General features: G+C 46.5%; 1 protein-coding gene across 1 annotated transcript in view; it reads left to right on the top strand.

The window, feature by feature from the left end:
- Nucleotides 1-12,285, top strand: part of plppr2a (phospholipid phosphatase related 2a) — a gene marked incomplete at its 3' end in the record, with an annotated part of 42,367 nt that extends 30,082 nt beyond the window's left edge. The window contains exons 3-7 of the mRNA XM_083779823.1: nucleotides 5,816-5,936; nucleotides 6,192-6,442; nucleotides 7,700-7,876; nucleotides 8,633-8,776; nucleotides 12,196-12,285. Coding sequence (XP_083635949.1) covers nucleotides 5,816-5,936; nucleotides 6,192-6,442; nucleotides 7,700-7,876; nucleotides 8,633-8,776; nucleotides 12,196-12,285 — 783 coding nt within the window. The remainder of the gene's footprint in view (nucleotides 1-5,815; nucleotides 5,937-6,191; nucleotides 6,443-7,699; nucleotides 7,877-8,632; nucleotides 8,777-12,195) is intronic.
- Nucleotides 12,286-16,657: the final 4,372 nt, after the last annotated feature.

Here is a 16,657-nt window from a genome sequence, read left to right as displayed (position 1 = left end):
GAAACTGTGAGGCTGTAGCCAGAGGAAACTGTGAGAGGCTGTAGCCAGAGGAAACTGTGAGAGGCTGTAGCCAGAGGAAACTGTGAGAGGCTGTAGCCAGAGGAAACTGTGAGGCTGTAGCCAGAGGAAACTGTGAGGCTGTAGCCAGAGGAAACTGTGAGAGGCTGTAGCCAGAGGAAACTGTGAGGCTGTAGCCAGAGGAAACTGTGTGAGGCTGTAGCCAGAGGAAACTGTGAGGCTGTAGCCAGAGGAAACTGTGAGAGGCTGTAGCCAGAGGAAACTGTGAGAGGCTGTAGCCAGAGGAAACTGAGAGGCTGTAGCCAGAGGAAACTGTGAGAGGCTGTAGCCAGAGGAAACTGTGAGAGGCTGTAGCCAGAGGAAACTGTGAGAGGCTGTAGCCAGAGGAAACTGTGAGAGGCTGTAGCCAGAGGAAACTGTGAGAGGCTGTAGCCAGAGGAAACTGTGAGAGGCTGTAGCCAGAGGAAACTGTGAGAGGCTGTAGCCAGAGGAAACTGTGAGGCTGTAGCCAGAGGAAACTGTGAGAGGCTGTAGCCAGAGGAAACTGTGAGGCTGTAGCCAGAGGAAACTGTGAGAGGCTGTAGCCAGAGGAAACTGTGAGAGGCTGTAGCCAGAGGAAACTGTGAGAGGCTGTAGCCAGAGGAAACTGTGAGAGGCTGTAGTCAGAGGAAACTGTGAGGCTGTAGCCAGAGGAAACTGTGAGGCTGTAGCCAGAGGAAACTGTGAGAGGCTGTAGCCAGAGGAAACTGTGAGAGGCTGTAGCCAGAGGAAACTGTGAGGCTGTAGCCAGAGGAAACTGTGAGAGGCTGTAGCCAGAGGAAACTGTGAGGCTGTAGCCAGAGGAAACTGTGAGGCTGTAGCCAGAGGAAACTGTGAGGCTGTAGCCAGAGGAAACTGAGAGGCTGTAGCCAGAGGAAACTGTGAGGCTGTAGCCAGAGGAAACTGAGAGGCTGTAGCCAGAGGAAACTGTGAGGCTGTAGCCAGAGGAAACTGTGAGGCTGTAGCCAGAGGAAACTGTGAGGCTGTAGCCAGAGGAAACTGTGAGGCTGTAGCCAGAGGAAACTGTGAGAGGCTGTAGCCAGAGGAAACTGTGAGGCTGTAGCCAGAGGAAACTGTGAGAGGCTGTAGCCAGAGGAAACTGTGAGAGGCTGTAGCCAGAGGAAACTGTGAGAGGCTGTAGCCAGAGGAAACTGTGAGAGGCTGTAGCCAGAGGAAACTGTGAGAGGCTGTAGCCAGAGGAAACTGTGAGAGGCTGTAGCCAGAGGAAACTGTGAGAGGCTGTAGCCAGAGGAAACTGTGAGAGGCTGTAGCCAGAGGAAACTGTGAGAGGCTGTAGCCAGAGGAAACTGTGAGAGGCTGTAGCCAGAGGAAACTGTGAGAGGTTGTAGCCAGAGGAAACTGTGAGAGGCTGTAGCCAGAGGAAACTGTGAGAGGCTGTAGCCAGAGGAAACTGTGAGGCTGTAGCCAGAGGAAACTGTGAGAGGCTGTAGCCAGAGGAAACTGTGAGGCTGTAGCCAGAGGAAACTGTGAGAGGCTGTAGCCAGAGGAAACTGTGAGGCTGTAGCCAGAGGAAACTGTGAGGCTGTAGCCAGAGGAAACTGTGAGGCTGTAGCCAGAGGAAACTGTGAGGCTGTAGCCAGAGGAAACTGTGAGGCTGTAGCCAGAGGAAACTGTGAGGCTGTAGCCAGAGGAAACTGTAGCCAGAGGAAACTGTGAGGCTGTAGCCAGAGGAAACTGTGAGAGGCTGTAGCCAGAGGAAACTGTGAGAGGCTGTAGCCAGAGGAAACTGTGAGGCTGTAGCCAGAGGAAACTGTGAGAGGCTGTAGCCAGAGGAAACTGTGTGAGGCTGTAGCCAGAGGAAACTGTGAGAGGCTGTAGCCAGAGGAAACTGTGAGAGGCTGTAGCCAGAGGAAACTGTGAGGCTGTAGCCAGAGGAAACTGTGAGAGGCTGTAGCCAGAGGAAACTGTGAGGCTGTAGCCAGAGGAAACTGTGAGAGGCTGTAGCCAGAGGAAACTGTGAGAGGCTGTAGCCAGAGGAAACTGTGTGAGGCTGTAGCCAGAGGAAACTGTGAGAGGCTGTAGCCAGAGGAAACTGTGAGGCTGTAGCCAGAGGAAACTGTGAGGCTGTAGCCAGAGGAAACTGTGAGAGGCTGTAGCCAGAGGAAACTGTGAGGCTGTAGCCAGAGGAAACTGTGAGAGGCTGTAGCCAGAGGAAACTGTGAGGCTGTAGCCAGAGGAAACTGTGAGGCTGTAGCCAGAGGAAACTGTGAGAGGCTGTAGCCAGAGGAAACTGTGAGAGGCTGTAGCCAGAGGAAACTGTGAGGCTGTAGCCAGAGGAAACTGTGAGGCTGTAGCCAGAGGAAACTGTGAGAGGCTGTAGCCAGAGGAAACTGTGAGGCTGTAGCCAGAGGAAACTGTGAGAGGCTGTAGCCAGAGGAAACTGTGAGGCTGTAGCCAGAGGAAACTGTGAGGCTGTAGCCAGAGGAAACTGTGAGAGGCTGTAGCCAGAGGAAACTGTGAGAGGCTGTAGCCAGAGGAAACTGTGAGGCTGTAGCCAGAGGAAACTGTGAGGCTGTAGCCAGAGGAAACTGTAGCCAGAGGAAACTGTGAGGCTGTAGCCAGAGGAAACTGTGAGAGGCTGTAGCCAGAGGAAACTGTGAGAGGCTGTAGCCAGAGGAAACTGTGAGGCTGTAGCCAGAGGAAACTGTGAGAGGCTGTAGCCAGAGGAAACTGTGAGAGGCTGTAGCCAGAGGAAACTGTGAGAGGCTGTAGCCAGAGGAAACTGTGAGGCTGTAGCCAGAGGAAACTGTGAGGCTGTAGCCAGAGGAAACTGTGAGAGGCTGTAGCCAGAGGAAACTGTGAGGCTGTAGCCAGAGGAAACTGTGTGAGGCTGTAGCCAGAGGAAACTGTGAGGCTGTAGCCAGAGGAAACTGTGAGAGGCTGTAGCCAGAGGAAACTGTGAGAGGCTGTAGCCAGAGGAAACTGTGTGAGGCTGTAGCCAGAGGAAACTGTGAGAGGCTGTAGCCAGAGGAAACTGTGAGGCTGTAGCCAGAGGAAACTGTGAGGCTGTAGCCAGAGGAAACTGTGAGAGGCTGTAGCCAGAGGAAACTGTGAGGCTGTAGCCAGAGGAAACTGTGAGAGGCTGTAGCCAGAGGAAACTGTGAGGCTGTAGCCAGAGGAAACTGTGAGGCTGTAGCCAGAGGAAACTGTGAGAGGCTGTAGCCAGAGGAAACTGTGAGAGGCTGTAGCCAGAGGAAACTGTGAGGCTGTAGCCAGAGGAAACTGTAGCCAGAGGAAACTGTGAGGCTGTAGCCAGAGGAAACTGTGAGGCTGTAGCCAGAGGAAACTGTGAGATGCTGTAGCCAGAGGAAACTGTGAGGCTGTAGCCAGAGGAAACTGTGAGGCTGTAGCCAGAGGAAACTGTAGCCAGAGGAAACTGTGAGGCTGCAGCCAGAGGAAACTGTGAGGCTGCAGCCAGAGGAAACTGTGAGGCTGTAGCCAGATGAAAATGTGAGAGGCTGTAGCCAGAGGAAACTGAGAGGCTGTAGCCAGAGGAGGCTGTAGCCAGAGGAAACTGTGAGAGGCTGTAGCCAGAGGAAACTGTGAGGCTGTAGCCAGAGGAAACTGTGAGAGGCTGTAGCCAGAGGAAACTGTGAGGCTGTAGCCAGAGGAAACTGTGAGAGGCTGTAGCCAGAGGAAACTGTGAGGCTGTAGCCAGAGGAAACTGTGAGGCTGTAGCCAGAGGAAACTGTGAGAGGCTGTAGCCAGAGGAAACTGTGAGGCTGTAGCCAGAGGAAACTGTAGCCAGAGGAAACTGTGAGGCTGTAGCCAGAGGAAACTGTGAGGCTGTAGCCAGAGGAAACTGTGAGATGCTGTAGCCAGAGGAAACTGTGAGGCTGTAGCCAGAGGAAACTGTGAGGCTGTAGCCAGAGGAAACTGTAGCCAGAGGAAACTGTGAGGCTGCAGCCAGAGGAAACTGTGAGGCTGTAGCCAGATGAAAATGTGAGAGGCTGTAGCCAGAGGAAACTGTGAGGCTGTAGCCAGAGGAAAATGTGAGAGGCTGTAGCCAGAGGAAACTGAGAGGCTGTAGCCAGAGGAGGCTGTAGACGAGCTGCCAGTGTCATCATAGAGCTAATGCTTCTCCTATGAAGCTTATAGAAACCATTTGAGATAATAAGTGTCTCGAACCCTGTCCTCCTGAATGGGAGTTTTCCCAACGGGCTGAGAAACCAGGAACGAGCAGTCAACATTCTACAGAGACAAACGCATGCTTAGCTGCCAGTGGTGGAAAAAGTACTAAAATGATTTACTTGAGTACAAAAGTATTGGTATCAAAGTATCAAAAGTACAATTGTAAGAGTACTCATTATGCTTTTTTTCAAGTAAAACAAATGTATAAACTATGGCTGAAGTGGGCATTATTAAAACTAGAGTTTATTTTTAAAACTTAAAAAACTTAAGTTTATTTATTTTTGTCTCTGAGATGTAGTGGAGTAGAAGTAAGTAAGTATTGAAAATGTGAAAATTCTCCAGTAAAGTAAAAGTGCCTAAAAATGTTACTTATAAGTACAATGTACATATTACTTTCCACCATGGTTGCTGCACCATAGCCTACAGGATAATGTATGTGCAGTTGTGCACCAACAGGCCACAAAGGAAATCAATCAGCTCTGGAGCTTCATTAAGTTATGGTGACCTGTTTCTTTTAATTAACTTTGCCAAGTTACACAGGGATTATCTCTTGTCTGATAACAACGGCATTTGCATAAAACCTTGTGGAAAGGTCTGTCATGGGACAATGAAGAATTGTTTCAATTTTCAAATTGATTGCCCACAAGGGTGCGTGGCTTCTCACAGAAATGCATATAATTACCGTTAACAAGTCCACGAAACTCCATGAAATGAGTCTTTAAGCGCCAACATCCCGTTAGTCCGACCTACGTGGCCGGTGGACTAAGGTTAGGGTTAGCAACCTATGTGGCTGGTTAAGAAACGGGAGGTCGGAAAAATGACATGTTACCGAAAGCGAAAAAGTAGCGCTGAGCTATCCTGACATGTGGAAATGGAATCTCTTAATACTTGCATAGGCCTACAGTAGTTCTCACGGAAGTATACTGCATGCACTCTACTGCCTGCAGTCTTTCTAGTTTGTGTATTCACAAACTATTATTCTCTGAGTTAAAATTGAGAAGCAGTGTTCAATTTGTATGCTCACATACCTGGAACAAACTTCCAGAAAACTGCAGGTCTGCAACGTCTCAGTTATTTTCAATGAAACCTGAGACTTTCTGTTTTATTGCCGTTTTATTGATTTTTTTCTTGTGCTGCACTGTAAATATTCTCCAATTCTTCCATTATTTTTCTCGTATCTTGCGACATTCGTATTTGCTGTTCTCTTTAATATTGTACCATTTTTTTTGTTGCCTTGAATGGCCTGGTTATTGAAACGTGCGATACAATTAATCTTTGTTTAAATCAGTGGTGAGTGACACATTAGCATTTTGTAAATGGGATATCATGTGGAACGTACATTTGCCTCTGAGATGTAGTGGAGTAGAAGTAGGCCTATACGTGCTTGAGTGGTTGTACTATTGGTTACTTTACACCACTGGCCACTAGTGACCTGTGTGACATGTGTTATTAAGCACTTTGGGTCAGGGAAGCACTTTGGGTTGTTTTTGCTTTTAAACGCGCTATATAAATAAATAAACTTGACAACAGCACAGAAAGCAGATACTGTATATTCCATGCAGTTTAACAAAAAAGTTGTGTTGTGTTGTGTCGTGGCTGTGTGCAGATCCTGGTGGGAGAGCTGTGTGCATTCTTCACCAAGGCAGAGGAGACACAGGAGAGGACCATCGTCACGGCCGACTGCTGTTACTTCAACCCTCTGCTCAGACGCGTCATACGATTCCTGGGTAAACACTATCAATCGATCAATCAATCAATCACTGACTCCATGACGTACGTGCGTGCGTACGAGAAAGAGGGAGAGGGAGAGAGTGTGATTGTGTGGAATAAAAACAACTTGCATACTGTACACTATAAAATAAAGAGTGTTAGTTATCACTGTTAAGAACAATGGAATGAAATTGACCCATAACGACAACAAGAAGAAGTGATAAAACCAAACCTTGAAAAACGCCATAATCGCCTCTCCCTCCCTCCTCCAGGTGTGTACGCCTTTGGCCTCTTCACGACGACCATCTTCGCCAACGCGGGCCAGGTGGTGACGGGCAACCAGACGCCTCACTTCCTGTCGGCGTGCCGGCCCAACTACACGGCGCTGGGCTGCCAGTCCACCATGCAGTACATCACGGAGCGACGCGCCTGCACCGGGAACCCCCTGGTCGTCATGTCCGCCCGCAAGTCCTTCCCCTCCAAGGACGCGGCGCTCAGCATCTACTCTGCTGTCTACACCGTGGTAAACGTCTGGGGCTTATGGAGGAGATGAGGTCCGCTTCGGTTGAGTTGGTTTAACACCGTTTCCCAAACAGTGGGTCGGCGGGACCCATATTTGGACCAATTTCTTGTTTTTGTTTCCTACATAAAAAAAAAGCTATATATGGTATAATTCAAAATATATATATTTAAAATCTTAACTTTTCATAATTTAAAAACGAGCTACATTTTCCAAAAGTATTTCATAAATAAAATAAAAAAATCCAATAATCTCCATAAATAACCAGGCTATAACCAACCAGGGCTAAGTATGCAAATATGGGGCAGAACATTGTGGGAAAAGATCTAATGCTGAGACGGACGAGACTAATTATTATTACTAGGTATCGCTACGCAAGCCTCCTGTGCGCAGTGGCTCAGGAGGTAGAGCGGCCACTTGAGAATCATAACGGTTCTCGGTTTGATTCCCGAGGCGGAGGGTGAGCCTGTAATGGTGTCAATGTCCTTGAGCACGAAACCCCCTAACTGCTTCCGATGAGCAGGTTGGTGTCTTGCATGGTTTCCTACGCCATCGGCGTGTGAATGTACTGTAATGTACATTGTTAATTTATTTATTTACAAATTATACCCATTTTTTCTTTCAAGTATAAAGTTATTACATTATAGTTATTTGTCATTATCTTCCCTGTGCAACATTTGTTTTCGAAGCCTAAAAGCCAAACGTTCAATTTCATGAAATTCAATTAAATAGGACCACTTCACCACTTTTCAACTTATCTTCATATAATTGTTCAGCACTAATTGTTCAGCACTAATGATAAAATACCACAATTGTTTTCTACTCAGTCTGTGTCTCATAGGAGGGCTGTGGGCAGTTCAGAAACCCATCCACCAGTCATCGTTAGGCAGAACAAGATTTGTATTATCGTCAAAACGATGGCGTCCATTATCGCATTGCAACTTTTCAGGAATAGAAAGTCTGCAGTTTCTATTAGCTTGCATTCCCAATCGATGATGTCGCTGGTGGACGGTTTCTGAACTGCCCACAGCCCTCCTATGAGACACAAATTGAGTAGAAAACAATTGTGGCATTTTATCATGAACATTAATGAGAACCAAATATATGAAGGTAGGTTGAAAAGTGGTCCTTTAATCGCAATTATTTGAGTGACAATTCATCGTCAAAGTAAAATGTCATAATCGTGACACAGCCCTGTGTGTGTGTGTGTGTGTGTGTGTGTGTGTGTGTGTGTGTGTGTGTGTGTGTGTGTCTCCTCAGATGTACGTGACTCTGGTGTTCCGGACCAAAGGCACGAGGCTGACCAAGCCCACGGTCAGCCTCACCCTGCTGTGTCTCGCCCTGCTGGTGGGCGTGGTCAGAGTGGCCGAGTACCGCAACCACTGGTCGGACGTCCTCGCCGGCTTCTTCACCGGCGGCTCCATCGCCGTGTTCCTGGTGAGGCGATAAGAGAGGATGGGGTCCAGGGCTGGACATTCGGCCCTGACCATTTGGCCCACCATAACTGGCACACAGATAGCAGATACTACCACACCGCTCCGTCGAGGCGCACACTAACAAACAAGCCCCAATCCCACCACTTTTACTGAAAAACATCCCTCACAGGATAGGGGCGGTGTCTGGTGAAGGATTGGAGGGATTTGGGGGATGCCTTCATTTTTTGGTCTAAACAAAAGATTCCAAAATGTAGGATAAGTAACGCAATATACTGTGTATATTGTTTTTATTCTAGGCCTACAAAAAAAAGCACTCCAAAACATCCACATTCCCTCGCACCCTTTACTGCTCACCATATTTTACATGACAAAGTGAAATGCCGTTATGATCTTTACAATGATTGTACATTAATAAATACATTGATTGTGCGCAGATCTGAGTGTGCAGAGCTTCCCTTTATTTTTCTCATGATCCCTTTGTGGCTCCAGCACCTCATTTAAGTTTTTTCAGCGGATGAGCTGTGATTCTTTTTACAAGATGTTAAAATGCAAAGAGCCTCTGTCTGCGATGCATCCGTTTTTACCACATTGTTAACCACCCATTCTTTAATCTGTGCATGTCTTGATAGTGAAATGACAGGTGGAAATAGCTCACGACACTAGATCTGCTATTTTTGGTTGCGTGACCCCAGTGAACTACACGGGAGGTCACTTTTGTTAGCTGTTGGCTCATGTGTCTTTCTGAACGTTTTCCCAGGTGACCTGCGTGATCAACAACTTCCAGCAGATGGTGCCCCCGCCTCCCGTGGCGCGCCCGCATCGCCCAGAGTCCGTGCTGGGCATGCCGATGGTGACGCTGCCCTGTGTGGAGAGTCCACTCGAAAAGTTAAGTGGGCCTCAGGTAAGGGGGCTGGCTGGTGGCCTACAATTACATTATTAATTAATCGTATTAAAATACAAATTTGAGGTACGTTTACTTCACTGGAGTATTTCCGTCTACTTGTCTCAGAGTATTTCTACGTTTCAGTATTAATACCTTTGCTTATTAAGTAAAGACATGTTTTTCCACCACTGCGCGTAACATGGGTGGGGACCACTGTTGCATTGGTGAACCTGTCTCTGGTGAGATGCTGTACTTTAAAGACGTCACACGCACGTCGTGTAACACCTACACTACAGGTCACACAAAGGACCATTTATGTATCCAGGCTCATTCCTACAGTATGTTAATACACACGGCACACGGCAGCCTTTGTAAACTATGTTGGCGTGGCGCTGCGCGCAATGACCAATGCAACACTGGTGGGGACACTAGACAGGCACTGTCCCGTCCTTGTCTCCATCCTGTTTCCTGTGTCCCCATGTAAAGACAAAATGTCCTTTCACCTGTCCTGCATGCCCAAGGCCCTAAGCACCTCCCCCCTCCCCACAGTGACTCGATGCCCCCATAACGCCCTGTCTTTGGCTGAAAACAGCAGAAACATGCACAGTGATAATGTAAAGTGAATCCCAGGATAAATGTGTGCTTACTCTGGGGTGGGAACGCTTCTTCTCGCTGACTGAAAAGCCACACGCATGTCTGTTATTGGGGACTGGGGAGGGTTACTTGCCTCTTAAAGGTGACTCAATGGTATAGCTGGCACGCTCCAGGTGTAAATTTACCATCCCAGAGAAAGACTGCTGTTTAATAGAAAGCTGCTGGTATAAGGAGGAACAGTGGATCTCAAAGTGGGTGCTGTGGAACCCTAGGGTGACGCGAGTCCAGGACCAGGACCTGGTCCAGGACCAGGGGTGCCTCAGAATACTTTGGTAATATTTGGAATACATCAATATCACTTCAGTTAAACCACTTAGACCATCTACAGTATGCCTAATAAAACAGACCTGAGTTGCACTGTACTTGACAAGTTCTCTTTCCATCGACACCAACTCTTCACCAACCATAGCCGATATGCAAGCTTGTAGACCGGCTATTTTTGGGGAATGTTCCCCCCAGAATAGGGTTATTTTCTATCTGTCATAATGGAAATAGATATTCTCTCAAGTTTTTCTTGTGACAAATATATTGTATCTTAGTTTGGAAGATTTACATGTTTTCATGAAAACGTTACTATATACGGAGGTGACCTGAGACCAGGGGGGCAGTCAGACAGATATTTTGTGAAGCCTGAAACTCCTGAAAGTTCATATAATGGCCTGTTGTGGCGCTGTCACTGGACCCAAAAAAACCCATAGCCCCATAGAAGTCCATGTATTTGGGCCCAACTTCACCTAGACTGTATTACCTTAATAAACATGGTCATGAATACTTTCTGCTTCCAGTCACTAGTTTAAAGTGTCATTTCTAATGTCATAATATTCTTTTGGGAAAATTATGGTCCCATTTATAAAATAAATGACCATAAAGTCGCGTATGTTCTGAGGGGCGTGGCTACCGTTACAGTCTATGATCGGGAGTCCCCACCCACCCACCCATAAAAACCAACGGAGAAGAAGGGGGGAAGTCCCGCCTCGTTGTCTGGGCAGCCAATGGCCAGCTGGGCCCAAACGGAGCCAGCTAATGGCCAGCTGGGCCCAAACGGATCTAGAAAGATGGCGACTTACAGTGCAGGAATAACAGGCTTCATTTTACGTCCATGTTAGACCCGGGGAACGCTTTGTCCATATTTTTTACAGTCTATGCTTGAGACATAGAAGTGTGAGAAGCACTGCTCTAAGGGCTGGTAGTGATGCATTACTGTTTTAGTCTTATTTACAACGCAAGCCCTATATTGTATTTCATCATACAATGAATAGCAAAAATAGCTGTTCTACAAGCTCAAATTCCAACATGTCGCAGTGCATTATGTTGTGATCTAGTAGAACTGCTTTTTCCTCTATTTTTGACAGTTTTGATCCATTTGCGACATAGGTCAGAAAAAGGTTGAAAGTGCGTAGAGGGTTAGTTCAGATGAATTCATATTCATTCCTCCTGTGGTGGGAGTTCTGGTCTGGTTTTGGTGAAGTATAGTTCCGGTCATTTGGGGGGTCTGGGGGCCATTCATTAAATTTAAATTAATCCCCAAACTGTGTATACTGTGTACAGTATAATAATGTTGACCTATTTCTACCATACAGTATAGAGCAACTTTTGTTCAACTTTGACCCCTCTGTCACATGGAATTCTTTGTTTGTGTCCAGTATCACTACGCCAGCAGCAGCACATAAACCTAGGCCACTATAGCGGGGCATTTAGACCCTTTTATGGAAGAATGCAGTGGGTGGTTGGGGAGCGGATGTTAACCATTCTGCTTGCATTTATATACACGTGTAGGGCTGTCATGATTACACATTTAAGTTAACCATTACACAAATTATTGCGATTAACGATTTAATCGTGTTTTTTGCATTGAACATTGGAGCGTTAAAATGTGTATTTCTGTTTGTATATTTAAAGTATTTGTCCATTTATGATTATGAAGCCAAAAAGGCAACGAACTCACTGACATTCAATAATGTGTATACATTTTTTTCTTTCCAAAAAATGGACAAAATAACGGAAATAGCAGATCTGCTATTTCTGCTATTTTGAATGTATGGGCATTTTTCAACATGGAAACGATAAGACGGTTATCTCAAATAATTGCGATTTTGGCGATACTGTAATAATTGTGACAGGCCTACTGTATGTTACACGTGTATGAAATGCCTTGGTGTCCTTGTCTGGTCTGTCTCCCTCACTAACCCTCCCCTTGACGGCTCTCTTTCCCCCCCCCTCTGTCTCCCGTCTCGCCTCTCCTCCTCCTCCTCCTCCTCCTCTCGATCTGTCCTTCCCTTTTCGCTTTCTTCCTCACTCTCTCCACTCAGCATCCGTCACTCCACGCCTCTGCCCCGCCTTACAATGCCTATGTCCAGCCATTCTAACTGACTATTAAACCCACCCACCCGAAACTGGGGGACCAGCACGCCACTCTCATGTGCTCATGCTCTTCTTTCCATGTCGTCGTCCCCCCGTCCCCCCCCTTCCTTCATTTTTCTGTTTCTTCGTTGCACACGTATTACATCTATCTCTCCGTTCTCATCGTTTTTGTCGCCTTCCCCCCTCCCACCTCTTCGGGAAATCTCTCTTGATTATTCGTTCTTCACTTTTCTCTTTTATACCCTTTTTTCCCCCGACTCCTCCTCTCTCTCTCTCTCTCTCTCTCTCTCTCACTCTCTTTATCTCGCCTTCCTTCCTTCTCTTTCTATCTCTCTTTCTCTCTGTTATTATTTTCTTTTCTTTTCTTTTCTTCTTCACGCCTCTCTGTCCGCAGCAGACTCCGCGCGGATCTCCGTTCACAGAGATCACATGACCCGACGCCCTATCGGTTCCCCCCCGCAGCCCCAGATGTCCTCATACCGTCTCGCTCCATCATTTCCAGTCGAGTCTAGACCTGCGGGGCGAGCAGCAGCAGTATCAGCAGCAGCACTCGCCGCGGTGCGCGGCCCACCCGTCAGGACGGCACGCCACACTCCACCGCTCGTATTCCACACAGGTCTAGACCTCGACTTACACACACACACACACACACACACACACACACACACACACACACACACACACACACACACACACAGTCCCTTGTACCTCTCCTAAATCCCAACATCTGCGGGGAACCGATAGGAATCAACAAAAAAAGAGACTTATCTCTCTTTACTGGGACTGTCCCAGGAAAGGGTAGTGACTTCGACAAGCTCCCAAAAGTGGAGCTGTCCCTATACAGTGTTAGGCGAACCTTCCCTACACTGCTACGAGTGATTTATACTTAGTTGCGTAAATAGCAGATTTGACAAGTTCAAGATGTACAAGTTACACGTTTACAAGTTCAAGTTTACAGAACGTGTAAGTCAGCTATTTTGGGTGCACAACCAAGTATAACTCAGGCCCTACAGTGGTACTGTACTGTAGGTGCAGTAGGTTCGTGTTTTTCTATCCACTTTTTTGTCGCTGCTCTTTCTTCTTCTCTTTGTTCTGTGACTATTCCTTTTTGTCGAACGTATTGCTGTCACAATATCTTCAACGGCACGCTATGCTACGGGACAAAAGCAGCAGTCTGGTTTACGCTCTTCTCCCGGAGAGAGAGAGAGAGAGAGCCGGCCGTGGCGACATCACCTCCGCATCGCAGAGTTTGTGCTGTAAAGAAATGGCCGCCATCTCGGACCAGTGGAGAGGATGGTATTATTATTAATCGACACGCAACATAGAATGACACGATATGCGTTTCTTTCACATTACACGAACATGAACTCGGAATCTTTCACGCACGCACACACACTTGCACGGACGCTCGCACGCACGCATGCACAGTCACACACGCGGGGCGAGTAGCGGGGCTCTAGTCAGCTCTGCTTGGTGTCGACTAGGATCAAAGGATGTGGTTCACATCAGTCGGAGGATGAAAGCACAGACACGCTGAATGAGCTCGCATCTTTTAGGCTTTGTTTTGGATCTCAGACGGTTGCAGACAGTTGCCAGGTCAAGGTCAGGGCAAGCAGATTCGTGGAAACGAGAGACGAGTCGAGACCAGAATATATTTCCATATTCATGTGTAGTTGTCCGCAGGTGGCGTTCACTGGAAAACAACCGAAACTGCTGTTTCCACCACACCCAGCTACGTTTTGACCCATTTTGACCTGAGATCAGATTCTAAAAATGTCTTCTACATCCTGACAGTTTTCTGAAAAAGCTATGTTTCTATGTCAGTCGTTAATCGATTTTTCAAAAATAGCAGACCTACAAGCTCGTAGCGCGCCGCTCGTAGCGCGCCACTCGGTGGCGCGCTATGAGCTTGTAGATCTGCTATTTTTCAATAGCTAAAGCATAACATAATGCTAATACCAAAGGGGTTCCCGCCCAAAATGGGTTAACACTGGCGTTTAGCTATACATCAACCCGAAACATATCTAAACCTTTCTTTATTTCAACGCCACATCTTTTTGGACCCGGGAGTCTTGCTTTACCTATGGTTTTGTGTCATTATGTCAATGTTAATTTTTTTTAATGTATGTACTTCAGAATTGCCTGTTAACAGCACAGCTCACCTGGGAATGGCCTGGAGTGGATAGAAACATCAACATGTACAAAAAAAAGAAAAAGAAATCCTGGCTAAAGACTGTCACATGTGAGAGTCTGCCTCGTGTAATTATTGTGATTATGGATAGATGTATTTATTGATTGGTCTGTATATGTGTGTGTGTGTGTGTGTGTGTGTGTGTGTGTGTGTGTGTGTGTGTGTGTGTGTGTGTGTGTGTGTGTGTGTGTGTGTGTGTGCGTGCGTGTGTGTGCTTGCGTGCGTGCGTGTGTGTGTGACGTGTGTGTATGCGCGTGTGCGTGTGTGGGGTTGCCATAAAGCGCTGCTGCAGTTGTACAGCGTGACAGTTTTGCTCAATTTTGATTTGCACACCCCCCTTCTGTCCCCAGTCCACTCTGCCCATGGTTTTGATTCTGCCCTCCTCTCTCCATGCCCCCCCCCCCCCCCCCCCCCCCGATTTACAAGCACACAACGAGCGCTTGTGAAATGTACATGCAAGCTTGTAGATCGGCTATTTTCACTAATTCTTAAACATTTGTATTCTAATTTATGGAATTTCTTTGATTACCGGAAAAAAATCTTTTTTTGGGAATGTTTTCTAAAATAAAATAAATAAATAAGGGGACCCATACAAATGTGCCCGCCATTGTTTGGCAAACAATGTCTCCCTCTGCTGGGTGATATATACACAAACACAATCAAACTTAACACACATGGCTCTCTCTTTCTCTCTCTTTCTCTCACACACGCACACACTTACTTCCCCTAAGCAGTCTCATTAACCCCCTATCTTCCCCCTGGTATCTTACACTTTTCTTACACTGAGAGCCGTTTGTATGGATTTGTAAATACATTTTCTTTCTATTTTGTAAACGAGAACATGATTTTTACACACGCATCACCAACCTTGATGACCTTGTAATTATGATGATGATGAAGAAGCAGTGTGCATGAAGAACAACCACTCTGAATTAGCACTGGATAGAGATATGATGGACCATGTTGTATAATGCACTGTACTCTACTGTACTCTACTGTATATGGAGACATGGACCATGTTGTATAATGCACTGTACTGTACTCTACTGTATATGGAGACATGGACCATGTTGTATAATGCACTGTACTGTACTCTACTGTATATGGAGACATGGACCATGTTGTATAATGCACTGTACTGTATATGGAGACATGGACCATGTTGTATAATGCACTGTACTGTATATGGAGACATGGACCATGTTGTATACTGTACTGTACTGTACTGTACTGTACTGTACTGTACTGTACTGTACTGTACTGTACTGTACTGTACTGTACTGTACTGTACTGTACTGTACTGTACTGTGTATGGAGACATGGACCATGTTGTGTACTGTACTGTACTGTACTGTACTGTACTGTACTGTACTGTACTGTACTGTACTGTACTGTATATGGAGACATGTACTGTACTGTACTGTACTGTACTGTACTGTACTGTACTGTACTGTACTGTACTGTACTGTACTGTACTGTACTGTACTGTACTGTACTGTACTGTACTGTACTGTGTATGGAGACATGGACCATGTTGTATAATGCACTGTATATGGAAGCATGTGAGAGTGGAGAGATTGAACCACGTCTTACATGGGCCGTGTTCACAGAAAGCACTTCTTATACTGACTGAGCTTCCAGCACTTTTCTGCCGTCACATATTTCTATGGCAAAGACCTACTGCTAGTAGGAAGCTCTCCTTCTCGGTGCCATGCATGGCGTTTCAGCATTCTCATATAGGCCTACCTATGGAGCGTTGTGAGCTTGTGATGCTATTTTATTTAAAACACCATAAGTATTAAGACACGACGTTTCGGCCGAAACGTTGTGTCTTAATACTTATGGTGTTTTAAATAAAATAAAACACCATTGGAGCAAACCTGCGTGCAGACTTTCTTCTCTTCACTGTATCTACCTTAGTCCAGCACCAGCCAGGAACTGGATGTGCGCTAGCCACCTGCTTTCTAATATTTGACAATTAAAGTTCTTAGAAGTTTACTGTTTATGGTGCACATTAAGCTAATCATCTAGAAACCCCCCCCCCCCCTCCTTTCCTAGGCAGACTGCAGAGGAGAGATGCGCTCGCAGGTGTTTTTCGCTCAGTGCCTGTGTAGAGCTCTGGATCCAAAAGTGCTGCTAAAAAAAGTTAAACAAAAGGCTTCCTGTGGACATGGCCCTGTAAGCTTCACTTCACAACATCACCGACCCACAACCACTGTTTTGTTGTCGTTGTCTTTGCTGTGGTGAATTCTTCTGATAGCTGCCCAACCAAACATACATTTCTAATTCCCTCTAGTATTTCCCCTGGGACATACTAGCGTCATGTCCAAGGGGGGTGTACTGGTCTTGTACATCAAGCTGCCTCACGTTACAGAAACAGGATGGATTGGCATGGCTTACTCACTTATCTACAGCAGTGGTTTTCAACCTCTTCAGGCCCCCACCCAAAAAAAAATCATATTTGAACTTTGGAGTGGGGACCCCCCAAATTATATTTGGAGTTTTGGACTGTGGAACCCCCAACCTGACAAGTACTTGAATTGTAGGAGTTGAGGCATAACGTTTAGTTTGACTCGGTTTCACATTGTGAAACATTGGTTTAATTGTGAAATTAGCAGCTCTCAATGCCTCGCTTGTATTGTTGCCTCTAAATTTAGCAATTTAGCCAATATTTAACCCGTTTTTTTTCTTGT

The sequence above is a fragment of the Protomyctophum parallelum genome (assembly GCF_964188405.1).
Source record: "Protomyctophum parallelum genome assembly, chromosome: 13".
In the NCBI taxonomy this organism is placed as follows: domain Eukaryota; kingdom Metazoa; phylum Chordata; class Actinopteri; order Myctophiformes; family Myctophidae; genus Protomyctophum; species Protomyctophum parallelum.
Note: the sequence above shows the minus strand (reverse complement) of the source record. Positions and strands in the feature narration are given on the sequence as shown.